Source organism: Priapulus caudatus, unplaced genomic scaffold (genome assembly GCF_000485595.1).
Source record: "Priapulus caudatus unplaced genomic scaffold, Priapulus_caudatus-5.0.1 Scaffold224, whole genome shotgun sequence".
Taxonomy (NCBI): Eukaryota; Metazoa; Priapulida; class Priapulimorpha; order Priapulimorphida; family Priapulidae; genus Priapulus; species Priapulus caudatus.
This window is the reverse complement of record NW_014577285.1, coordinates 71495-89131: the sequence shown is the minus strand read 5'-3', so window position 1 is coordinate 89131 and position 17637 is coordinate 71495. Positions and strand designations below refer to the sequence as shown.

At 39.6% G+C, this 17637-nt stretch overlaps 1 protein-coding gene across 16 annotated transcripts in view; it reads left to right on the top strand.

Annotated features, from left to right (window-relative positions):
* The window catches only part of LOC106807588 (twitchin-like), a 69349-nt gene that overhangs the window by 7544 nt on the left and 44168 nt on the right, over positions 1–17637 (top strand). For 6 of the 16 annotated variants that reach the window (XM_014809982.1, XM_014809969.1, XM_014809968.1 and 3 more), the window contains 14 exons: positions 830–923; positions 1148–1206; positions 2341–2511; positions 4929–4979; positions 5786–5803; positions 7135–7234; positions 7648–7917; positions 8202–8315; positions 8448–8570; positions 8897–9084; positions 10631–10633; positions 14052–14153; positions 14801–14969; positions 15115–15254. In XM_014809982.1, coding sequence (XP_014665468.1) covers positions 7776–7917; positions 8202–8315; positions 8448–8570; positions 8897–9084; positions 10631–10633; positions 14052–14153; positions 14801–14969; positions 15115–15254 — 981 coding nt within the window. In that variant the 5' untranslated portion in view covers positions 830–923; positions 1148–1206; positions 2341–2511; ... (2 more) ...; positions 7135–7234; positions 7648–7775. Of the gene's footprint in view, positions 1–829; positions 924–1147; positions 1207–2340; positions 2512–4928; positions 4980–5785; positions 5804–7119; positions 7235–7647; positions 7918–8201; positions 8316–8447; positions 8571–8896; positions 9085–10630; positions 10634–14051; positions 14154–14800; positions 14970–15114; positions 15255–17637 lie in introns of all 16 variants that reach the window. The other 10 variants (XM_014809977.1, XM_014809980.1, XM_014809976.1 and 7 more) reach the window with 6 other exon arrangements.

Sequence of the window (17637 nt, the reverse complement as noted above, 5' to 3'; positions counted from 1 at the left end):
ACAGCAGTAAAATTATTACGCAAATGCCAGCACCCCTTCCGATGGCAGGTGTAGCAGCAGTGCCACCGTGCGATCATACTCCTGCAATTACATCCAATGAGGACAGTACCGTAACGTAATTGACGCTACAAAATGATCGGGAATAACGTTCTCATTCTATAAAATTACTATTAAAGTTGTGTCTTGAACGATTACGCTTGAGGCAATAAATCTACGTAGCTGTGCGTTGAATGAAAAGATATCCGTGCAAATGGCAATAGTGATAGTTATATAGCTAGCATGTAGGCGTGAATGCTAATAGGATTTACTACCAAATAATCCACGCTAGACTAATAATGCTTGCCAGCGATAACGATTATAATAAGTTAATATAATGGTCATGAAACCTATAATGTTTACCTGCTAGAAAGTAAGCATTGAACAAACACTAATAAACATTCTCTAGTTAACGAAGAACACTGTCATCTTTCGTAATATTATTGTGCTTTTTTATTCCGTCATTTCTCTCTTCTCTCTCTCATCTCTCTCTCTCTCTCTCTCTCTCTCTCTCGTCATCTCTCTCTCTATATATATATAGATATATATAATATAGTATATATATATATATATATATATATATATATATATATATATACGAAGTAGTTTGATGTTTTCATCTAATTTCTATGTGTGTTAATAACAAAACGCCCTATCCCACTCTCTATGTATCGTGTATACCCTTGTCGATGCCACAATACCACTTGTTTGCTACGACATTAGCTCTATCCACTTTGGAGAATCGTGAAATAGTAGACGGCATGTATTTACAGTGATTCGTGTACGTGTATAGGGGAAGCACAAGAAGAAGTCGAAGCCAGCTCAGGACGCCGGCATTCCCATTGTTGTCGAACCCGAGGAAACGAAACCAGAAGCGAAGAAACCTGGTGAGTCAGCAGATCAGGACGACTACGGAGCGGCCATGATGTTTATAATTTACATGTGATTAGTTGTGGCTTCTATATATTTGGCATACGAATCGTTTATTTCCGTCTAAATTCGTTTACGTAATATGATAAATGTTGCGTAGTCGTAGTGTGGTACGAAAATAGTTTGGTTGGTTAGTTTGGTTAGGAAAGAAAGAATTGACGTATTATTTCTACTGCTGCAGGCAAGAAGCAAGTGAGGCAACTTCCGCCAAAGCAGGATCTTGTTGAGGATTTCACCAAGGTACTGTGCGGGAACATTATTTGTTTGCGTCGTATAAGTTCATCACATTTCACTGGTCCGGGTTCGAGTCATCTCGTATAGAGTCATCTATAACATCTTACTTTGTTCGTTCTCATAAATAATTAATGCGTAAAGAGGCGTTTTTCTTCGTAATAGATCTTTCTTGGCTGTCATCAAAACACATGTATAATATCATTTCACCTGTTCTCCGTTTGATCTCACTGGTCAAGCACTTCTGTTGTGAAGTCATATGCAACGCATTTTATGTTGTGATATATATACATATATATATATATATATACTTTCGGTATCAGTACGGTGCTATTCTATAATGGAGGTTTCTGCCAGGGTATACATAAAGGTATACATTGGTCATCATTTTCTTGTACGATCAGTAGTCTTACAGCATTTTCACTCATTGAGAAGTCATATCGCAGTTATCGTCATTATCATCATCCGTCAACGTCACGTCACGTCAGTCATCCGTTCATATAGGGGTATCTACTGTCTAAATTGTAATATAAACCACCCGTCGGAGGACGTATCGTCGCTACAGATGGGGCAAGAATGCAACATGGTATGTAAGATGGATCGACACGCGCCTTTTGAGATAAGGTATATTACTATTTGGCATATAAAACGCTCTTCGGAGATCGAATAATCACAAACCTGCAGCGTTCCTATTTAACTTGCATATATTGATTGGGAATGATCCGTGAAGATAGCGTGAGCTATATAATAACAAAATATCTGATAACTTTGGAGCCACGTGATTAACACATTACTGATTGTGCGAAATAAAGGCACGCAGTTATACGCGTTTTCGGACTACTTGGAATCCATGTCTCTCAAATACGTGTACGCATAACAGTTATATATTACGATTAGACGTACGAAGGGACTACTGTGTCTAGCAGTGATTTAACTAACTCAAAAGTGCGTGTCGTGTTTGGAATAGGTACTTACGAGAACATTTTCACTCATCGGCATTATTGCATTTCCGAGCGGTATGTTATTCATCTATCATCATTTCCATGCAATCGTCACGAGCGAGTGTTTTCCTGGGAACATCCGGCACAACAACGGCATGCATTCATCTCATTACCATCCATTTCGTTATATTGTGTCATTAAGATTAAGCTAAAGCGAGCAACCACAGTGAAAGGAATAATAGAGCACGACGAACTGGAATCAGTGGACCTTCATGGCTTCGAACACGACCTGAAACATTCGGAGGTCCACGAGCGGAAATCCAGCGACGTAGGCTTTGAAGCCTGGCACTCAGAGACGTGGGACCGGGAGAAGGTAGACGAGATCGAATGTTATTCCACGTCAGTAATCCTTATCATCGCAGTCAGCTCCGGCGTGTACGGAGATATCACTGAAGCATACGACGACATGCAACGACTCGTCTGTCAACAGCTGATGTATTCATACTGTTAACGAATATACATGATAATAATTGTCACTACAACGATATGTCGATTAGATCCCATTGCGATTGAAAAATAATCACGGTCATAGTTCGGTTTTCACATGTATTAACAGCGCGTGTTAATTTGCCTGAAGTCTGAACATCTTAATTGTTCTCCAGGATAGACGCGCCCCAAAATTCATTATCTACGTTGAGATAATCTTTGCTGGTTTAGTTTTCGCTTCTGTCGGTTGATCACTAATTGCGAAAAATAATTGAAACAACGATTCACCACATATAGCGATGCAAATGGTATGGATTTCATTCAACGTGGGATTCCTTACAGGAGGTTTTTATTTTTGCGTCTCACGAGCATGAAACATCAGCTGTTGTTATTACAGACCGTTTGCTTGTCGTTACTGACTGTTCATCAATGATATAGGGTCTGACGCTTTGGATAACATCGACTGTCTATGCAAAATTATACGCAGCCTCATGAAATTTTGTCTACTACCAATAATTGCTTTCCACGTTGTTAACTTTTTTTTCTAAATAATGTCAGTATTAAATTACATATTTAAAATGCATTGGGTTCAACATGCCTTTCGTTTGACAACGCTACCCGCTTAAATATAGTTCTTCTTTCTATTCTTTTACGTAGTGCGCTTGGCGAGAAACTGCATGAATCATTTTCTAATGCTATGGCACAAACCCAACCAAGCTAATACCTTTATGTATATAATTATTACCCAAATTTGAACCAATATTATGATTTTTGTTACAATTAAAAATAACTACTATAATCCTTCAATTACAATTATAAATGTATTCATAATTAATTGCAACCTTTTTGTTATACCCTTTTTGGGAAATCGTGTTTTAAACTATTTATTAATATTATTACCTTTCAAACAATCCCTATTACTATCTTATACCGAATGTAAACCATAGTACCTCAACTATTTGCTCTAAACTTTCAGTCATGTAATAAATCCGCGCTCTGAAATATTAGTACTGAATTTTCCTGCCGTGTGGTAAGGCTCAATCGCTTGACTTTCTGACTGATAAACCAAACCTCGCTGACTGCTCTATTACCAGCGGCGAGGTTTGGCTTACAATCGTCTCGCCGTGCTTTGCGGTGTCCTCGATGGAGCGCCCTCTATATGTCCGACAAGCCCAGATCGTCTGCTTAGACATGTGCGCTGATCGGAGCGAGAGCCGCTGCTCGTTGTCATCACCTGGCGCGGCTCATTTACATACTCGTGTCACCCATATCTACCACTGTTTCACTGACATCGTGTGCAGTTGTGCATTTTTTCTACTCATTCTTCGTATGCGTTCGACCATCGTTCGTCTATTATTGCCAGCACATTTCTGCATTTCGGTTTATTTTATCACCCGTGGCTGTTATTCACATGCCTTGCAGTTAGTTAATCTCTGCTTATTTTCGTATCGTATAGTTAATTTCGATTATTTTAGTTTCTAAATGTGTTATTTATTAATAATACTAACGAGCATGTATCTGAAGTTTAAGATGTACATTATATCAAGAGTTAATAAAGACAAATTTGTCTTTATTAACTCCTGATTATATGCTTGATTTTTACCACCAACTGCAGTTAGGGTTATAACTTCAAAACAAACCACCAACATTAGATGTTGAAATGCTTACACTGAAATGTAGTTAGTTTTTGACATGGATTTATCGCATTGCGTTTCGTTTGGAATTGTGTTCCAAGTAAACGACAGTTATACTTGCAAAAAAAAACAGCAAACAATTTTATCAGAATTGTTCGCTGAATACACGCTTCCTGCTATTTTATAACAGAAGGCAGTAAAATCAATTACTCGATCAGGTATGCGTTTTTTAATAACGTTTAAAACCGAATATTACCTAGGTGGGAAGTGCTGAAAATAACAACATTAACTGGAGGTATTAAAAATCAACCATACTCTATATGGTACAATTCGGATATATGTTTGTTGGTTCACTGGTTTAACCCTCTTCCTTTTGTTTAGTCTCTAGCACTCTACGATATGCAGTTCAAGTGTATTTTTAACCCATTTAATACTTTTCGGCTCCGATAGCAATTCAGGTAGAAATATTCTGAAATACTGCGCGACATACTTAATTCTTATACGTTTTAATGTAATGTATATGTTTTCTCTGAACGGGCGTATTTGCTTGTATATTCTTTTGTTATGTTATGTGGACATTAGTATTACTCACAACTGTACCTTTGTTAATGAATCCATTTCGAAAACTCCTGTGCGGCAAACGCTTGACACATTTTAGTCGTGATTTCAGGTTGAGCTTGACGAATATGAACATGCCGGTCCCGAAGGCTTGAAAAAACGGGTAAGTTGTTTAATTTCTGTGTATACGGTATTTCGAATGTACGGCTTGATGGGGTTGGCTTTTAATGTCATGATTTATTTCCGGGGTATGTTGAAAAAAGTGCGTATACAGAATGATGTCTATTCGTATCAAATATTACAAGTCAATTCCCACGTTTAGCACAACTTTTACCTCGCCATTCCACGTGAGTTTATGCTCAAGAGATAACGAATTGCAGGTTCTGTTACGGGTACATTTCCTATGTTCATGAAGCGGATCCGGAATGAATAGATTAGCGGAATAGCACTATAAAGTAGCACCGAATGGATTTTCAATTTGTGCACTACTTATTAGGTTGCAGCATTTATGTGCGGTTAAGGAGTGTCTCGTCAAATGTTTAAATGTTAAAAATGTGGCAGAATCGTGAATATATATCATGAACTGACGCAAATAGGAGAAAGAAATTGGAAAAAGAAAGACGGGAGAGGAGGACCAAAGAGAGCGAGAGAGAGCGAGAGAGAGATAGAGGGAGAGAAAGAAGAATGAGAGAGAGAGAAAGAGAGATTGAAAGAGAGGTTGCGAGAGAGAGAGAGAGAGAGAGAGAGAGTACGATTGGTAGATCTCTTCACAACGTAGGATTTACATGTTACTAGTTATTAAATCCTATCCTGCGCATTTTGCCCCACATAATAGACCTATTAACATTTTATAAATGTTTCGCTATGTTTACATTTATTATTTGCATTAACATATATTTTCGCGCACTCAATACATTTCTGTTTTCTTTTACATTAACTAACGTTCAACTGACCTGGAATGGTATATAGCCCGAGGATGAGGCAGAGGTTTGTAACAACCTAATTTGTATAAATAGATTGGACTATATAAATATATATAAATATAGACGCTTATATTTTTTATCGTTGCAGTATAAGATTTAAATATAAACGTTGAATAAAGACTATACTTTCTCATATAATGTTTTCTTCGTAAATACTCGTAATTATTATAATTTATCCTGTTTTTCATTTACTATAAAATATCAACCTTTTTCATTTATTATTTTAAATTATCTTGAACATTTGCCATTATATTATTTTAAATATTTGAAAGTTGAATCATTAAAATACGATAGTTTGAAATAAACATTTGAAGTTTTATTCCAAAATGATCAGCTATATGCATGCTGGCCAATCTACTTACACCAAGCTAAAGTTATTAAATTCTTTTTAGTTAATCCATTCCGCTTTAATGCTATATTAGTCATTATGTCACAATTGCTTATTATTTTATTGACTTCTATTTCACCTTGTCACCCGACAACCTGACCACATGTGATCTACCTGACATTACTGTGATGTCTTGTGGTTGGTGAGTACCACCGATGCATACTGCTTTTTGACTGGGTGACATTTGCTAAGGTCATACATTGCCATGCCTATAACTCTTGCTATGTTCCTAAAATTAGTAAATATTTATTTTTCTTAGATTTGTTCCGTTCTGTCGTATCCTGGCATATATATATATATATATATATTAATTTGTGATGTATGGCCTTCAAAGTCATCTGGGACAAAAGCTTGCTAGTTAGAGCCAGTGTGCCGTGGTTGAAACTATTCTGTGACATATGATTGCTGTGCGTGCGTTTGGCTGTGTTATAGTGATCCTCACCACAGGGGCTTGCTCGGTTTTTACATTGCCACGTACTGGTAGTCAACCACAGAAAATATTAGTTCGATTGCACAGATGTTGGTTAATGCACAAGTGCTCATGAAGGATCGTTACTTCAATTCTTTTTCCTTTTTAAACCATCCGTCCCCAACCTGATTTTATTATATCGCATTAAGTTAATGTTTTTGTATTATTCTAAATATTAACGGGAAAATAGTATCATATAAGCAATAGGTATAGGTATCTTGATTTCAACCGTGCCATGCCTTCTATGATGATACTAGTGCACTTTTAGGAAGCTGCCATTCACGCTCTTGTATATTACGACATGTTGACCCTAACATGCGTGCACGGTGACTGCAAGCACATTTCATATTCATAATTGCTAGCTATGTTTCTGTTGTGTTTCTGGGTCTTAGAAAGACAAGATAATGTGATACAGAATATAGATCCGCTCCATCTAACATTATCCTGGTTCTATTATACAAAGCAATTGAAATCCAAGAAGGGCAAACCAGTCGCCGGCAAGGCTGCACCAGAATACGAAGACGTCGGCCCCAAGAAGGGTAGAGGCAAGAAACCATCCGTCGACATCAGGATCACTGGTACGTAAGCGTTAAACAAGACGTCATCGAGACTGATGAACATACATAGACTATAGTCCGGGCATAACAGGGAGATAGGTTCCAGAGGGTGCATAATAATTATTGCACCTGTTACAGCGGCATATGCCGGAATAATACAGAGATAAACTCATCGCATAATACACTACTTCAAAATGAATGTCAAACACTACTTCAGAATAAATGTTAAGTGCGAGTTTAAGCAGGCGAGTGTAGGAACAGACGTGGTGCATCGTAATACGGGCGGGAGTAGCAGTGACCTCGGCTATAGCGATTGCGAAGTTCACACGTTACCCTTGATGTTCGCCATTCTCTCAGACCGTACCTCGTTTCACTGCACTGCACGAATAAGATGTAAACCAGAAGTGGTTAACGTGTCGCCATTCTCGTCTCAGCTGATGACGGCAAATCAGTGCACGACTCCCGTAAGGACTCGCTCTCGGTGGACGAGGAAGCCGGCCGACGTGCCTCGTTCGGCGGACGTCGCCGCAGCTCCATCGGCATCGACAGAAAGAAGTCCGGCATGCTGAAGGAGACCAATACGGAGATGTGCAAGCACAAATATCACGACGAGCCCGACACGGACAAACAGCTCAAGCCCCTTGGCAACGAAATGACGGCGCCATATTTTGTGGAGAAGCCGCTGAACTACGTCACGAAAGAAAGTACGTGTGCGCGATGGGATGGTATGGAGGTCACAGTTGTGAGAATTAAGCGTCGGTTTAGTATATGGTGACGTGCATTGCTTAGTACAGATAACCGCGGAACGTAATATTGGAATGCTTACAATTTAAGCTAAACGTAAAGACGAAAACGAATTTTTCGATTACACCTGAATTCGATTTCTATGGAGATGTTTTGAACTGCGGATCAATGAATGACACTTAAATGTAAAATCAATCTGTTTATTGTCGATAAATACAGAAGCGTGTATTTTGCATTTCCGCAGAGCATGTTGCTGAGATCCCAGTACAGATCGGAGGTAACCCCGTGCCCAGAGTTAGGTGGTACAAAGGATCCAGAGAATTGTTCCCCAGCATGAGATACGCTTACTACATCGAAGGTAAGGTCGATAAATGCCATAGACATTGCGATGTAGCTTTAACCTGCATCGGGCGATAACTTGCAGCAAGGCCGCAGACATAAGCCGGTGGTTACATTTTTCGGTATAGTTTGTTTTATTTTCCGTTTGCAGAGAATACGAACACCATTACAATGCAAGTGAGGAAAACGAGAAGCACTGACGATGGTTACTACATGGTTAAACTCGACAACCCTGCCGGCGAGGCATCCGAAAAGTTTAAATTGATGATTGAGTGTAAGTTCTGAAAATACGTTTAACCATTTGCAGCTGTAAATAATATATCACATAGACAATTCACTCCAAATCTTCGTGTATCTATATCTATATCTACAAATTAGTTAGCCTGCACAAGCAACTTTTCAACAAGAGATTGAGTGACAAGGGTAAGGTTGATTCCTACGTGTTTTACCTGGGACAATAGTAACTCCGAACAGGAAACGTACTGTCTTCTACTGTTTAATCCGTTTGCACTAGAATATATCATGACAAATTCGCCACCAATCCCTCTATATATTTACTTCATGTATGACCTGTGCGCGTCTGTTCTCTCATTGCATCAGGTGAAGGAGGTATGGACTTCCGTAGCATGCTTAAGCATCGGGAGTATGAGGAATGGGAGCTTGCACAGATGGCAGCAGTCGACGCGAATCTAAAGGTCGGCGAGGGTGGTGAGAGGCGGCCCTCGCAGGTAGAGATCCCGAAGGTGGAGCTGAAGAAGGTCGGCAGGCATAAGAGGGGCGAAGGAGACGTACGTGACATATATAGTTTCTTATTATTTAGCAGACTTTCACCCCGCAGGCGTGAAGCAGAGTGAGCGTGTGTACGTGCGCAGAATTGGATAGAGTTTGGCGCTTGTTAGTTTGTAGTTCTAACCTTTGCAGTGCGTGCCTGGTTAATATAAATAAATACCTCACATCGTCAAATTAATCGCCCACTAGATAAATCCTTGTGCACGGTGCTATTTGCCGTAGGAATGCGCTCTTTCCAGTTCTATTAAAATAAAATAAAAACAAGTATAAATTAATTGCGTATTGTGGGAATTAATTATTCTTTCGACAAATAAAAGATTGCCCTTCGAGATGTACATAACATGTTGATATAGTAGTTGCGGACCACTTATTGAATAGACGCTGATGAAGTTGAATTTATAACAAATCTACGCTGAATAATGAAACGGCCGGTCTATCTAAGGATTAGGACATATAGCACACTTTTATGTCCATATACTGCATGCCAGTCGATTCTCAATTGTTGGCATATAGTTTTGGGATGCAATGGGTGTTTATTCTACTCTCCATTGCCCGCTTTCCCTCAGCTAACGTTCCTGGCGCGGTGTTATTGGAAGCATTCTCTTTCCCTTGCCCATTACACACACACACACACATATATATATATATATATAATATATATATATATATATATGGGCAGCAGTAACCTAGCGGTACCCTAACCCAAACCACTAAAGTTATGTTTACTAATGATATTGTTCGGGAGGAAAACACCTTGCCCACACCGTTTTAGGTAATTGCATCTGCCCATCGTGATAAAATCTACTAATTTCTGCGCGTATTTAACGACCATATCAATATATCTGCAAGTCGATCACCCCATGTTTGACTTCTCAGCATTTGGCGTTAAATAGTTATCTATGCACACGGGGCATGGTGCAATTGCATAAGGCGACCATTTCCTTGAATCTAACCAACAATTATACAATGTTGCATGTACAGGTTTGGCATGGAAAACTTGCGGATGGCCATATTTATCGCTATTTATCTTAGACGCTCATCAATCGTCATGAACAGCAGAAAATTGGAGCCATGCAAATATATTGTACTCGAGTACTCATAAAAATTTATTTGGGCACAATTTTGTGATGTTTGGTGACTATGTAAAGCTTAACAAATTCACTAAAGCGTAAATGAATGATAGGTAGATAATTGAATTAACGCAAATTCAGTTATGAACAACTTGATGGAAATTGGTACGACGTTAAAGTAGACGTTGTATAATATATGTATATATATATTTGAATATTAAAATTCTTACTTATTGTCCGTCAATATGAGCGGGGCCCGATCTGTATGCAGTTTTTCATGCTGTATAAGCAAGAATATACAGACACGTTCATGTGCATTCTTGGTTATAATTGGACTGTGTGCCATTCACACTGTGTTGTCTCACCTTTACATAATCTAGATATGTGTTTTGACTTTTTCCACATGCATTGCTTCCCTATATATCCCAATGCTGCTCATTGGACATGGCACGTTCGTTGACCATACCACGTCCAGGATGTAAGTACTTACTACCCAACGCCCCCTACTTATGTATCGATATTATAACATTAACCTATCCGTTTTATTTTATATTTATTTTATATTATATTGCATATAAAATATATTCAATTATAATATTTTATTATAATATTTCTTTCGTCGTGTGTTCGTTACTTACGTTTCTTATATCTGGTCAATGTGTGACTAAACGCTACCAAATTTTGCCTTTGGTATTAACGAATTTCATAAAGTTACTGATTAAACAGCACGGTGTGACTATATCTATGCCTAAATTTAAACAGTATTTTTTATCATTAATACGTTATTTACGATGTGTACGTGTATGTGTGTTTGTTCGTCCTGTTTCTTTTATGCCGAGTGACTAATGTTGAATGAATGGAGTGATCGTATCCCTGTGTTAAGTAGAAGTGGTGATGAATGGTGGATACATTATTAGTACGCAATTTTACCCATCATCTTACGTCTAGTACCTACTGCTCTCGGGCTGGCGCCCTCTCACGCCATTGCTTTGCCGTGATAGCAACAGCAAATGTCACAAAGTGACGTTATTCGTCTCATTCCCATTAGTTGAGTGATGCCGATATTATAATCGTGCGTGGTTTTTGGTGCTGTCATCAACTGCCAGTTTCGTTGGCTGCACAGCGACCTGCTTCTGGGGCTGCCTGCTCGGGGTGTCTCGTCTAGGTCTAGGTTTAGATGTATGCGCATGCGATGTACATGTGTCATCTGTCTACGAGAACGCGTCACTCCCGGGGTCACATATCTCATTCGATTGCATCTCAAAGGACATCTACTCTAAAGACGTTGATATCGTCCTCTTGTTTATCGCATCTCTATTATACAATTTCTCCACGCTTTCACCAGCCGATGAAGTTCGGTGATGTCTGTGTCCTTCTCACTGGATATTATCGATTCGCTCGCCATCTAAGCGCCCCAGCTCACTAATCTTCACAGTCAGTCGCGTAGCTTGCCAGATATTCTATATCATCCTAACCAATTATTGTCTACTGGTCACATTTCTTCGCCATCACGGGACTGGTACGTGTATTCTACTAATCCGAACATAGCTCACGTGTGGTCTCACTGACATCGGTGGACGCATAATTCATAGTCACGGTTCGCTGGCGAGAAGACACGCACTGCGCATGCGCGGCGTCTGTGCCGAGCAGGCAGGGTCACCGTGACGAGCCGACTCGGCCAGACACTCGCATCTGCCGTGTATTGATGTGTCTGAGCATGCCGTTTGCCTGCCCGCATATAGCGACTATGTAACAACGACGACGACTACGCGGCGAGGGCACGGACCACCAGACGCTTCAAACGCCGTTCATCTCTTGCTGACCTCATTCCCGGCTGGCCCATTCTGAAGGCGCGGCAGAGGACCCAGGTCACCAGTGTCGAAACTTGTTCGCGATCTCATACCATTTATATCCTCGTAGTATCGCTCCTTATAGGCTCGCAGCTCAGCAATTCAGATATTTATTATGAGGCAAATACGAATACATTAGCACGAACACACACACACACACACACACACACACACACACACACACACACACACACACACACACCCGCGCGCGCATGATGGTATTCTGCTATGATTCATTACGAAGCATATAGCCCATATTATATTATATACGTGTCATCTCATTGATATCGGTAGACACATATTCATAGTGGCGGTTCGCTGGTGAGAAGACACGCACTGCGCATGCGCGTATGTGTATTTATATCACGCAAGATATTTTCTCTGCGATGTAGGGTTTAATGCCATATCCTGTCCCTTTATATGCTGGAAGACAAAAAGGTCTAATGCGTAGGCGCAGACAATGCTTTTACCGCATTTCTTGATTGTAGCGCATAGATACATCGATCAAATTAGATCGAGACAAACTTTAGATAATGGCGTAACGCGATAAAAGTACGCGACGATATCAAAGGTCCAAGCATTTAAATACGACGATACTAAGAACACAGGGGCGATGTAATAGCACGAGTTCTATCAATTCTCAATGTTCGTAACCATTTTCGCACATTCCTGTGATATGTATGGTATGGTATAGATCAAGGCAAGTTTTGTGAACGACTATCTTTGATATAAAACTTCTGTTAAGTCGCTGCGTCGTCGATGATGATCCCATACGGCACCAGGTGGCTGTAATGGAAGTGATTTTCATATCAAAGCATACTCATTAGTTTAAGTCGAGTGTGCTGACATAAAACCATACTTTTTCCATTTCGAAGGCCGTAACAATTAGCACCTTCTTCTTCTTCTCTTTACACACATCTCTAATCTAATCCTCCTATTCATGCTATTATAAATGTATGATTAACTCAGAGTCTATCTGTCTATTTATTCTTGCAGATTATAATAAGATATTGTATTTAGTTAACATTATTCTTTGTCGCTACGGCTTGCAGATGTTAATTAATTCCAATAACTATATTTACCTTGTTTCTCTATCTCAGGAATGTTATACCAATTTTCTTGGCTGTTTCCTTACTTAAACCCGCTGTATGACTATGTGATAATTTTTCTTCAATTGCCTCATCCTGATATCTCGTAATGTACTCAATTATATCATACGATAAGCAATACTTCACTATTAAACTTTCTATTAAAAAGAAATCGTGCCTGAAAATAAACGGGTTAAAATTGATCACATAAAAGACCAACTGGATGCCGTCACGAGTTCCACATGGTCCGAACATGAGTGGAAAGCACCCTGACATTAAAGAAAACAGCGCCCTTTCTCTTTCTCTTTCTCTATCTGTATATATATATACCTATCTATCTGTATATGTGTGTGTTTATTCATATGTCTTTATCAAGTTAGTCTCTCCATCGTATCGCTTCGTTACTTAGGTTCTCTTCGTTATTTTTTTCTGGTGTCATAATCTGTATTGTTCTGCTCGTTGGGTTTTATTCACCTCCGACTGCTTTTAGTTATGGATTTGGCTTCGCTTCGGCACAATCCGATCTCTATACTTACTCGCACTCACCTAGCTGGAAAAGTCATGGTTTTATTTTTTAGTAATTTTTGCACTACGGGCTTACATATGTCAGAACAAGCGTGCGTGTTTGGTCAATGGGTACGTAAGTGATTCGTGCGTTTGATAGTAGTTGTGCGCCTGTATGTTTGACGATGTGAGCAATATTCCTTACGTGCCTTGGCGTAAATACGTGTGAGTGATGAGCTCCGTATCTCGCGGTGGACTGAGTCCTTTTCTTTATCAATGTGGTGGACGCTTGCGTGGTTGAGTGTGTTGTGTTGTACTTAGTTGTCGGAGATTCTAAAGATGCCGTCTGCGGTCGCTTTTGCTTGGAACTCGCCGATAATTGGAGGTATGTGCAAAATACCAGCTGTTGTGAAAATCACTCCTCTCGCTAACACACGTGTATTGGTCATTGCAGTCGAAGCTAATGTTCCTGAAGGAGCTACATGATTCGAATGCCAAAGAGGGCAAGACAAAAAGTGTGAGGATGGACGCCATTTTCTGTAAACCTGATCAGAGGGTAAGCATTTTTATTGCGCAATGATTTCGACATGGTAGAGATGCGCATGCATTTACTTTTATACAGTAAAAAATACAGAAAAGAAAAATATTACGAAATAACAATATTTTATAAAATAGTAGCATATTAAAAGAAATAGCAAACGTGAAACGTTTGTTATTTCATATCATTTACTTTGCGAATTTTTACAATAATACGCGTTGCCGTGAGGCATGCACAGCGTGAACGTCTATAGCCATAATATCTGTTAATAACAGTTGAGTTCTATTAACAGAAACGCTCATTGGGACATCGACATCATAAAATAAAACAGCAGATAGTCGAATAGTGGACTATATGCCGTCCTCGCATTACATACTGTCATATAAGTCCAATGACATCAATTACTGCGCACTTACTTCGTCAGCAAGTAAAGCCCACCGCACACGCTGTGGAACTTGCTGCGCCACGTTGTGTGCAGCACACTAGAGTACACTAGTGGCACACTAGCAGCACACTAGTGGCGCAGCAAGTTCCACAGAGTGTGCGGCGGGCTTAACAGCGAGACGCGTCATTCCTTTTTTTTTATCTGGCACGCAACGCATTGTCGCAGCCCTCACCTGACGTCCTTCTCGCGTTTATATGTATCTATTTCATGACGCGCGCAGGTCCAGTGGTTCAAGGACAGGCAGGAGATCTTTCCTGGAAGGAAGTATCACATAGAAATTGTGGGAGACAACTACATCCTGGTCGTGAGAAAACCCACTGTCGACGACGGTGGCATCTACTCACTGAAGATCAACAAATGCGAGTCCATTGCCTATCTCAGCGTCGAAGGTACACTTAAGCTGTATGGTGTTTACGAGAGTGTTAGGTTGGGTGTATTACACAAGGTTTCAATACGTATTGGTGTTAGGGTAATCGGTCGTTTGTTATTATCATTACAGCTTAATCTACGACTCTATCTCTTCTGATCTTTCAGAGCCGGACCCGAAATTTTTCTTTACCAAGTTGCTGCCAAAGCGGCTTGATATTGACGAAAAACTGACAGCCATACTAGAGTGTAGCGTATCAGACAAACGTGCTCAGGTTACGTGGTACAAAGATGGCGTACTCCTAGAGGTAGCGCAGCAGTTCTCATTATATTTCATACACAGCTTGTATCACTTGTTGACTTGACATAGTTATGTCTGAAATACGGCACCTTAATATGGACTGTAGACCAATACATATAACATCATAATATTGAGTGCAGTGCCCAGACGGGAAAAACGCACGTGCATGCGTCTTATTGTACATCCGTTAGTATCAAGTATATGTTATTAAGCATGCAGATATATCACCCGTTATTATAGACGTTTTCTGTTCATCCCGCGCGAGTGCTTGCATGAAGTATATTAGATCGTCACGTAAGCGGATATTGGCAACTTGCTTGTACAACATGGAAGTAGGATCTTTTTTGTTTAGTCGTGCTAAAATTAATGAAATGCTACGCTTTGTACTTCGGTTCGTATTCCCAAGTACGTATAGCGTAGTGTGTACGTATGCTAGAGCACTTTATCGTAGATGGGTTTATTTTAATTATTTTTTTGTTTTATTAGTATAGATACGTAGCATTGTTAGTAGCCTTACGCGTTATACGTGCTGCCAGATGTGTTCAGATGTATTTGTCTGTTTGCTGCGTACATTTTCGTACATAGAGCTTCTGTTAGCTAGCAAATACGGTGAAAGGTCTACTATCCTATTCTGGTTCTGATTTCGGAACATCGCTCGTTCCATTCCTCATCGTTTCCTTGTCAGTTCGGACCTTTTCCTTGATTCACCTCCACTCACTGAACAGGACAGTCGGGCTTTCACGTATTCCGTCTGATGACAATGTCCGGCGATTCGAGTGCTTCTCTAGCGATCTTTTGGTCTTTCCACATTTTATTTATGATTTTGCACTGTATTCATCTTGCTACAAGCCATTCTTTCGTAGAACCCCTTTGCATTGATCTTGCATTCAGCCAGCTATTCCTTCAAACAAAATGTTGCGCTCTTGGCAGAACGACGGGAATAATTTTGTGAGTCCCCAGGCGAAGGGTGAATGTAAGTCTGGTAGTCAGACCTCACGTGGCAGTTTTTATATATCGCAGTTGGGTCTGGTTTCCAGCAGTCAGTGACCGATGTCAACTCCTCCTCATGATCTAACACGATACATGCATGACTGTACCCGCGGTCACTACCTTTCCAAGACGGTCCAACTAACCTGTCACATGATTTTACTCAATCATCTACATAACATTGTCATATACATTCGTCGCCATATTATTCTATAAACCAAGCCAGTATTATACATTGTCACAATAATTATTGCATAGATATAATTTTATACATATATATACTTACTTCTTACCCTCTTTTCGCTGATCTTTTTACATATATACAAACAACATTTACATTTTCCTACGTGGTCACAAACTCGTATAAGCTCACATTGTAAATCCTATAGCCTGGTCTTCCTAATCAAATCCTATGATACCCGAAGCCTACGAGTCTCACAAAAGTCCGGTTTGCGCTATAGACAATATTATTGTCGGACTGAGTTCTAGTGACTAAGACGCGACTGACGCGCACATAGGGTAACACTATGTGCTTATATTGACACACGACGTGAAAGCCGAGGGCGCAAATTTTGCTTGTATGGGTAAACCTGTGCTGCCGTCTTAAACTGCGCACTCGTGGATTTACGGCGATTCAAATCGGCAGAACGCCTACAACCGAATATGGAAATACACAGTCGTATTTGATGTTATATGCCTGACCTGACATGCGCCATCGCGAGTGTCCAAACAGCAGTGCTTGAAAGTCGCCCGTTATTGGGCATTAGGCCTACTCGAGTCGGACTAGAAATCTGACAAGAACTACCAACACGAGCCTCATAAGTAGTGGTGATACAGATTCTGGGTGATATATAAATGTTACGTGTCGATCTTTTAACACCTTTCTCTTAACTTTCTATCCCTGTATAAATTTCGTGCTAGAATTGTCGTCGTATTGTTTCGTCGTTTCTTGTGATGCCTATCGTATCTCCGTCCTCTTTCCTAGCATGGCCGTACTCTTAGAATGATTTGTTAATAATAATAGTGGTGGTCCATACCATGAATATTTGCAAAATAATAACGCCTGATGATATACCTCAAAGCAACTGGATTATATATATATATATATATATATATATATATATACATAACAGTATATAGTGTATACTGTTCCAGTGTAATATTCAGATAATATGGTTCACTATTATTATTGTTTTCTTCCCAATTACCTGCTTATATACTTGCGAAATTTGTCAAACAGTTAATTAATATCGCATCATTTTCCTATAGAATAATAATAAGGTAACACTTACTTTGTGCAACGTTTTTGCCTAAAAATGCCTTGCAACGTATGATGAACTAAAGGCGTGGATATATATATATATATATATATATATATATATATATATATATATATATATATA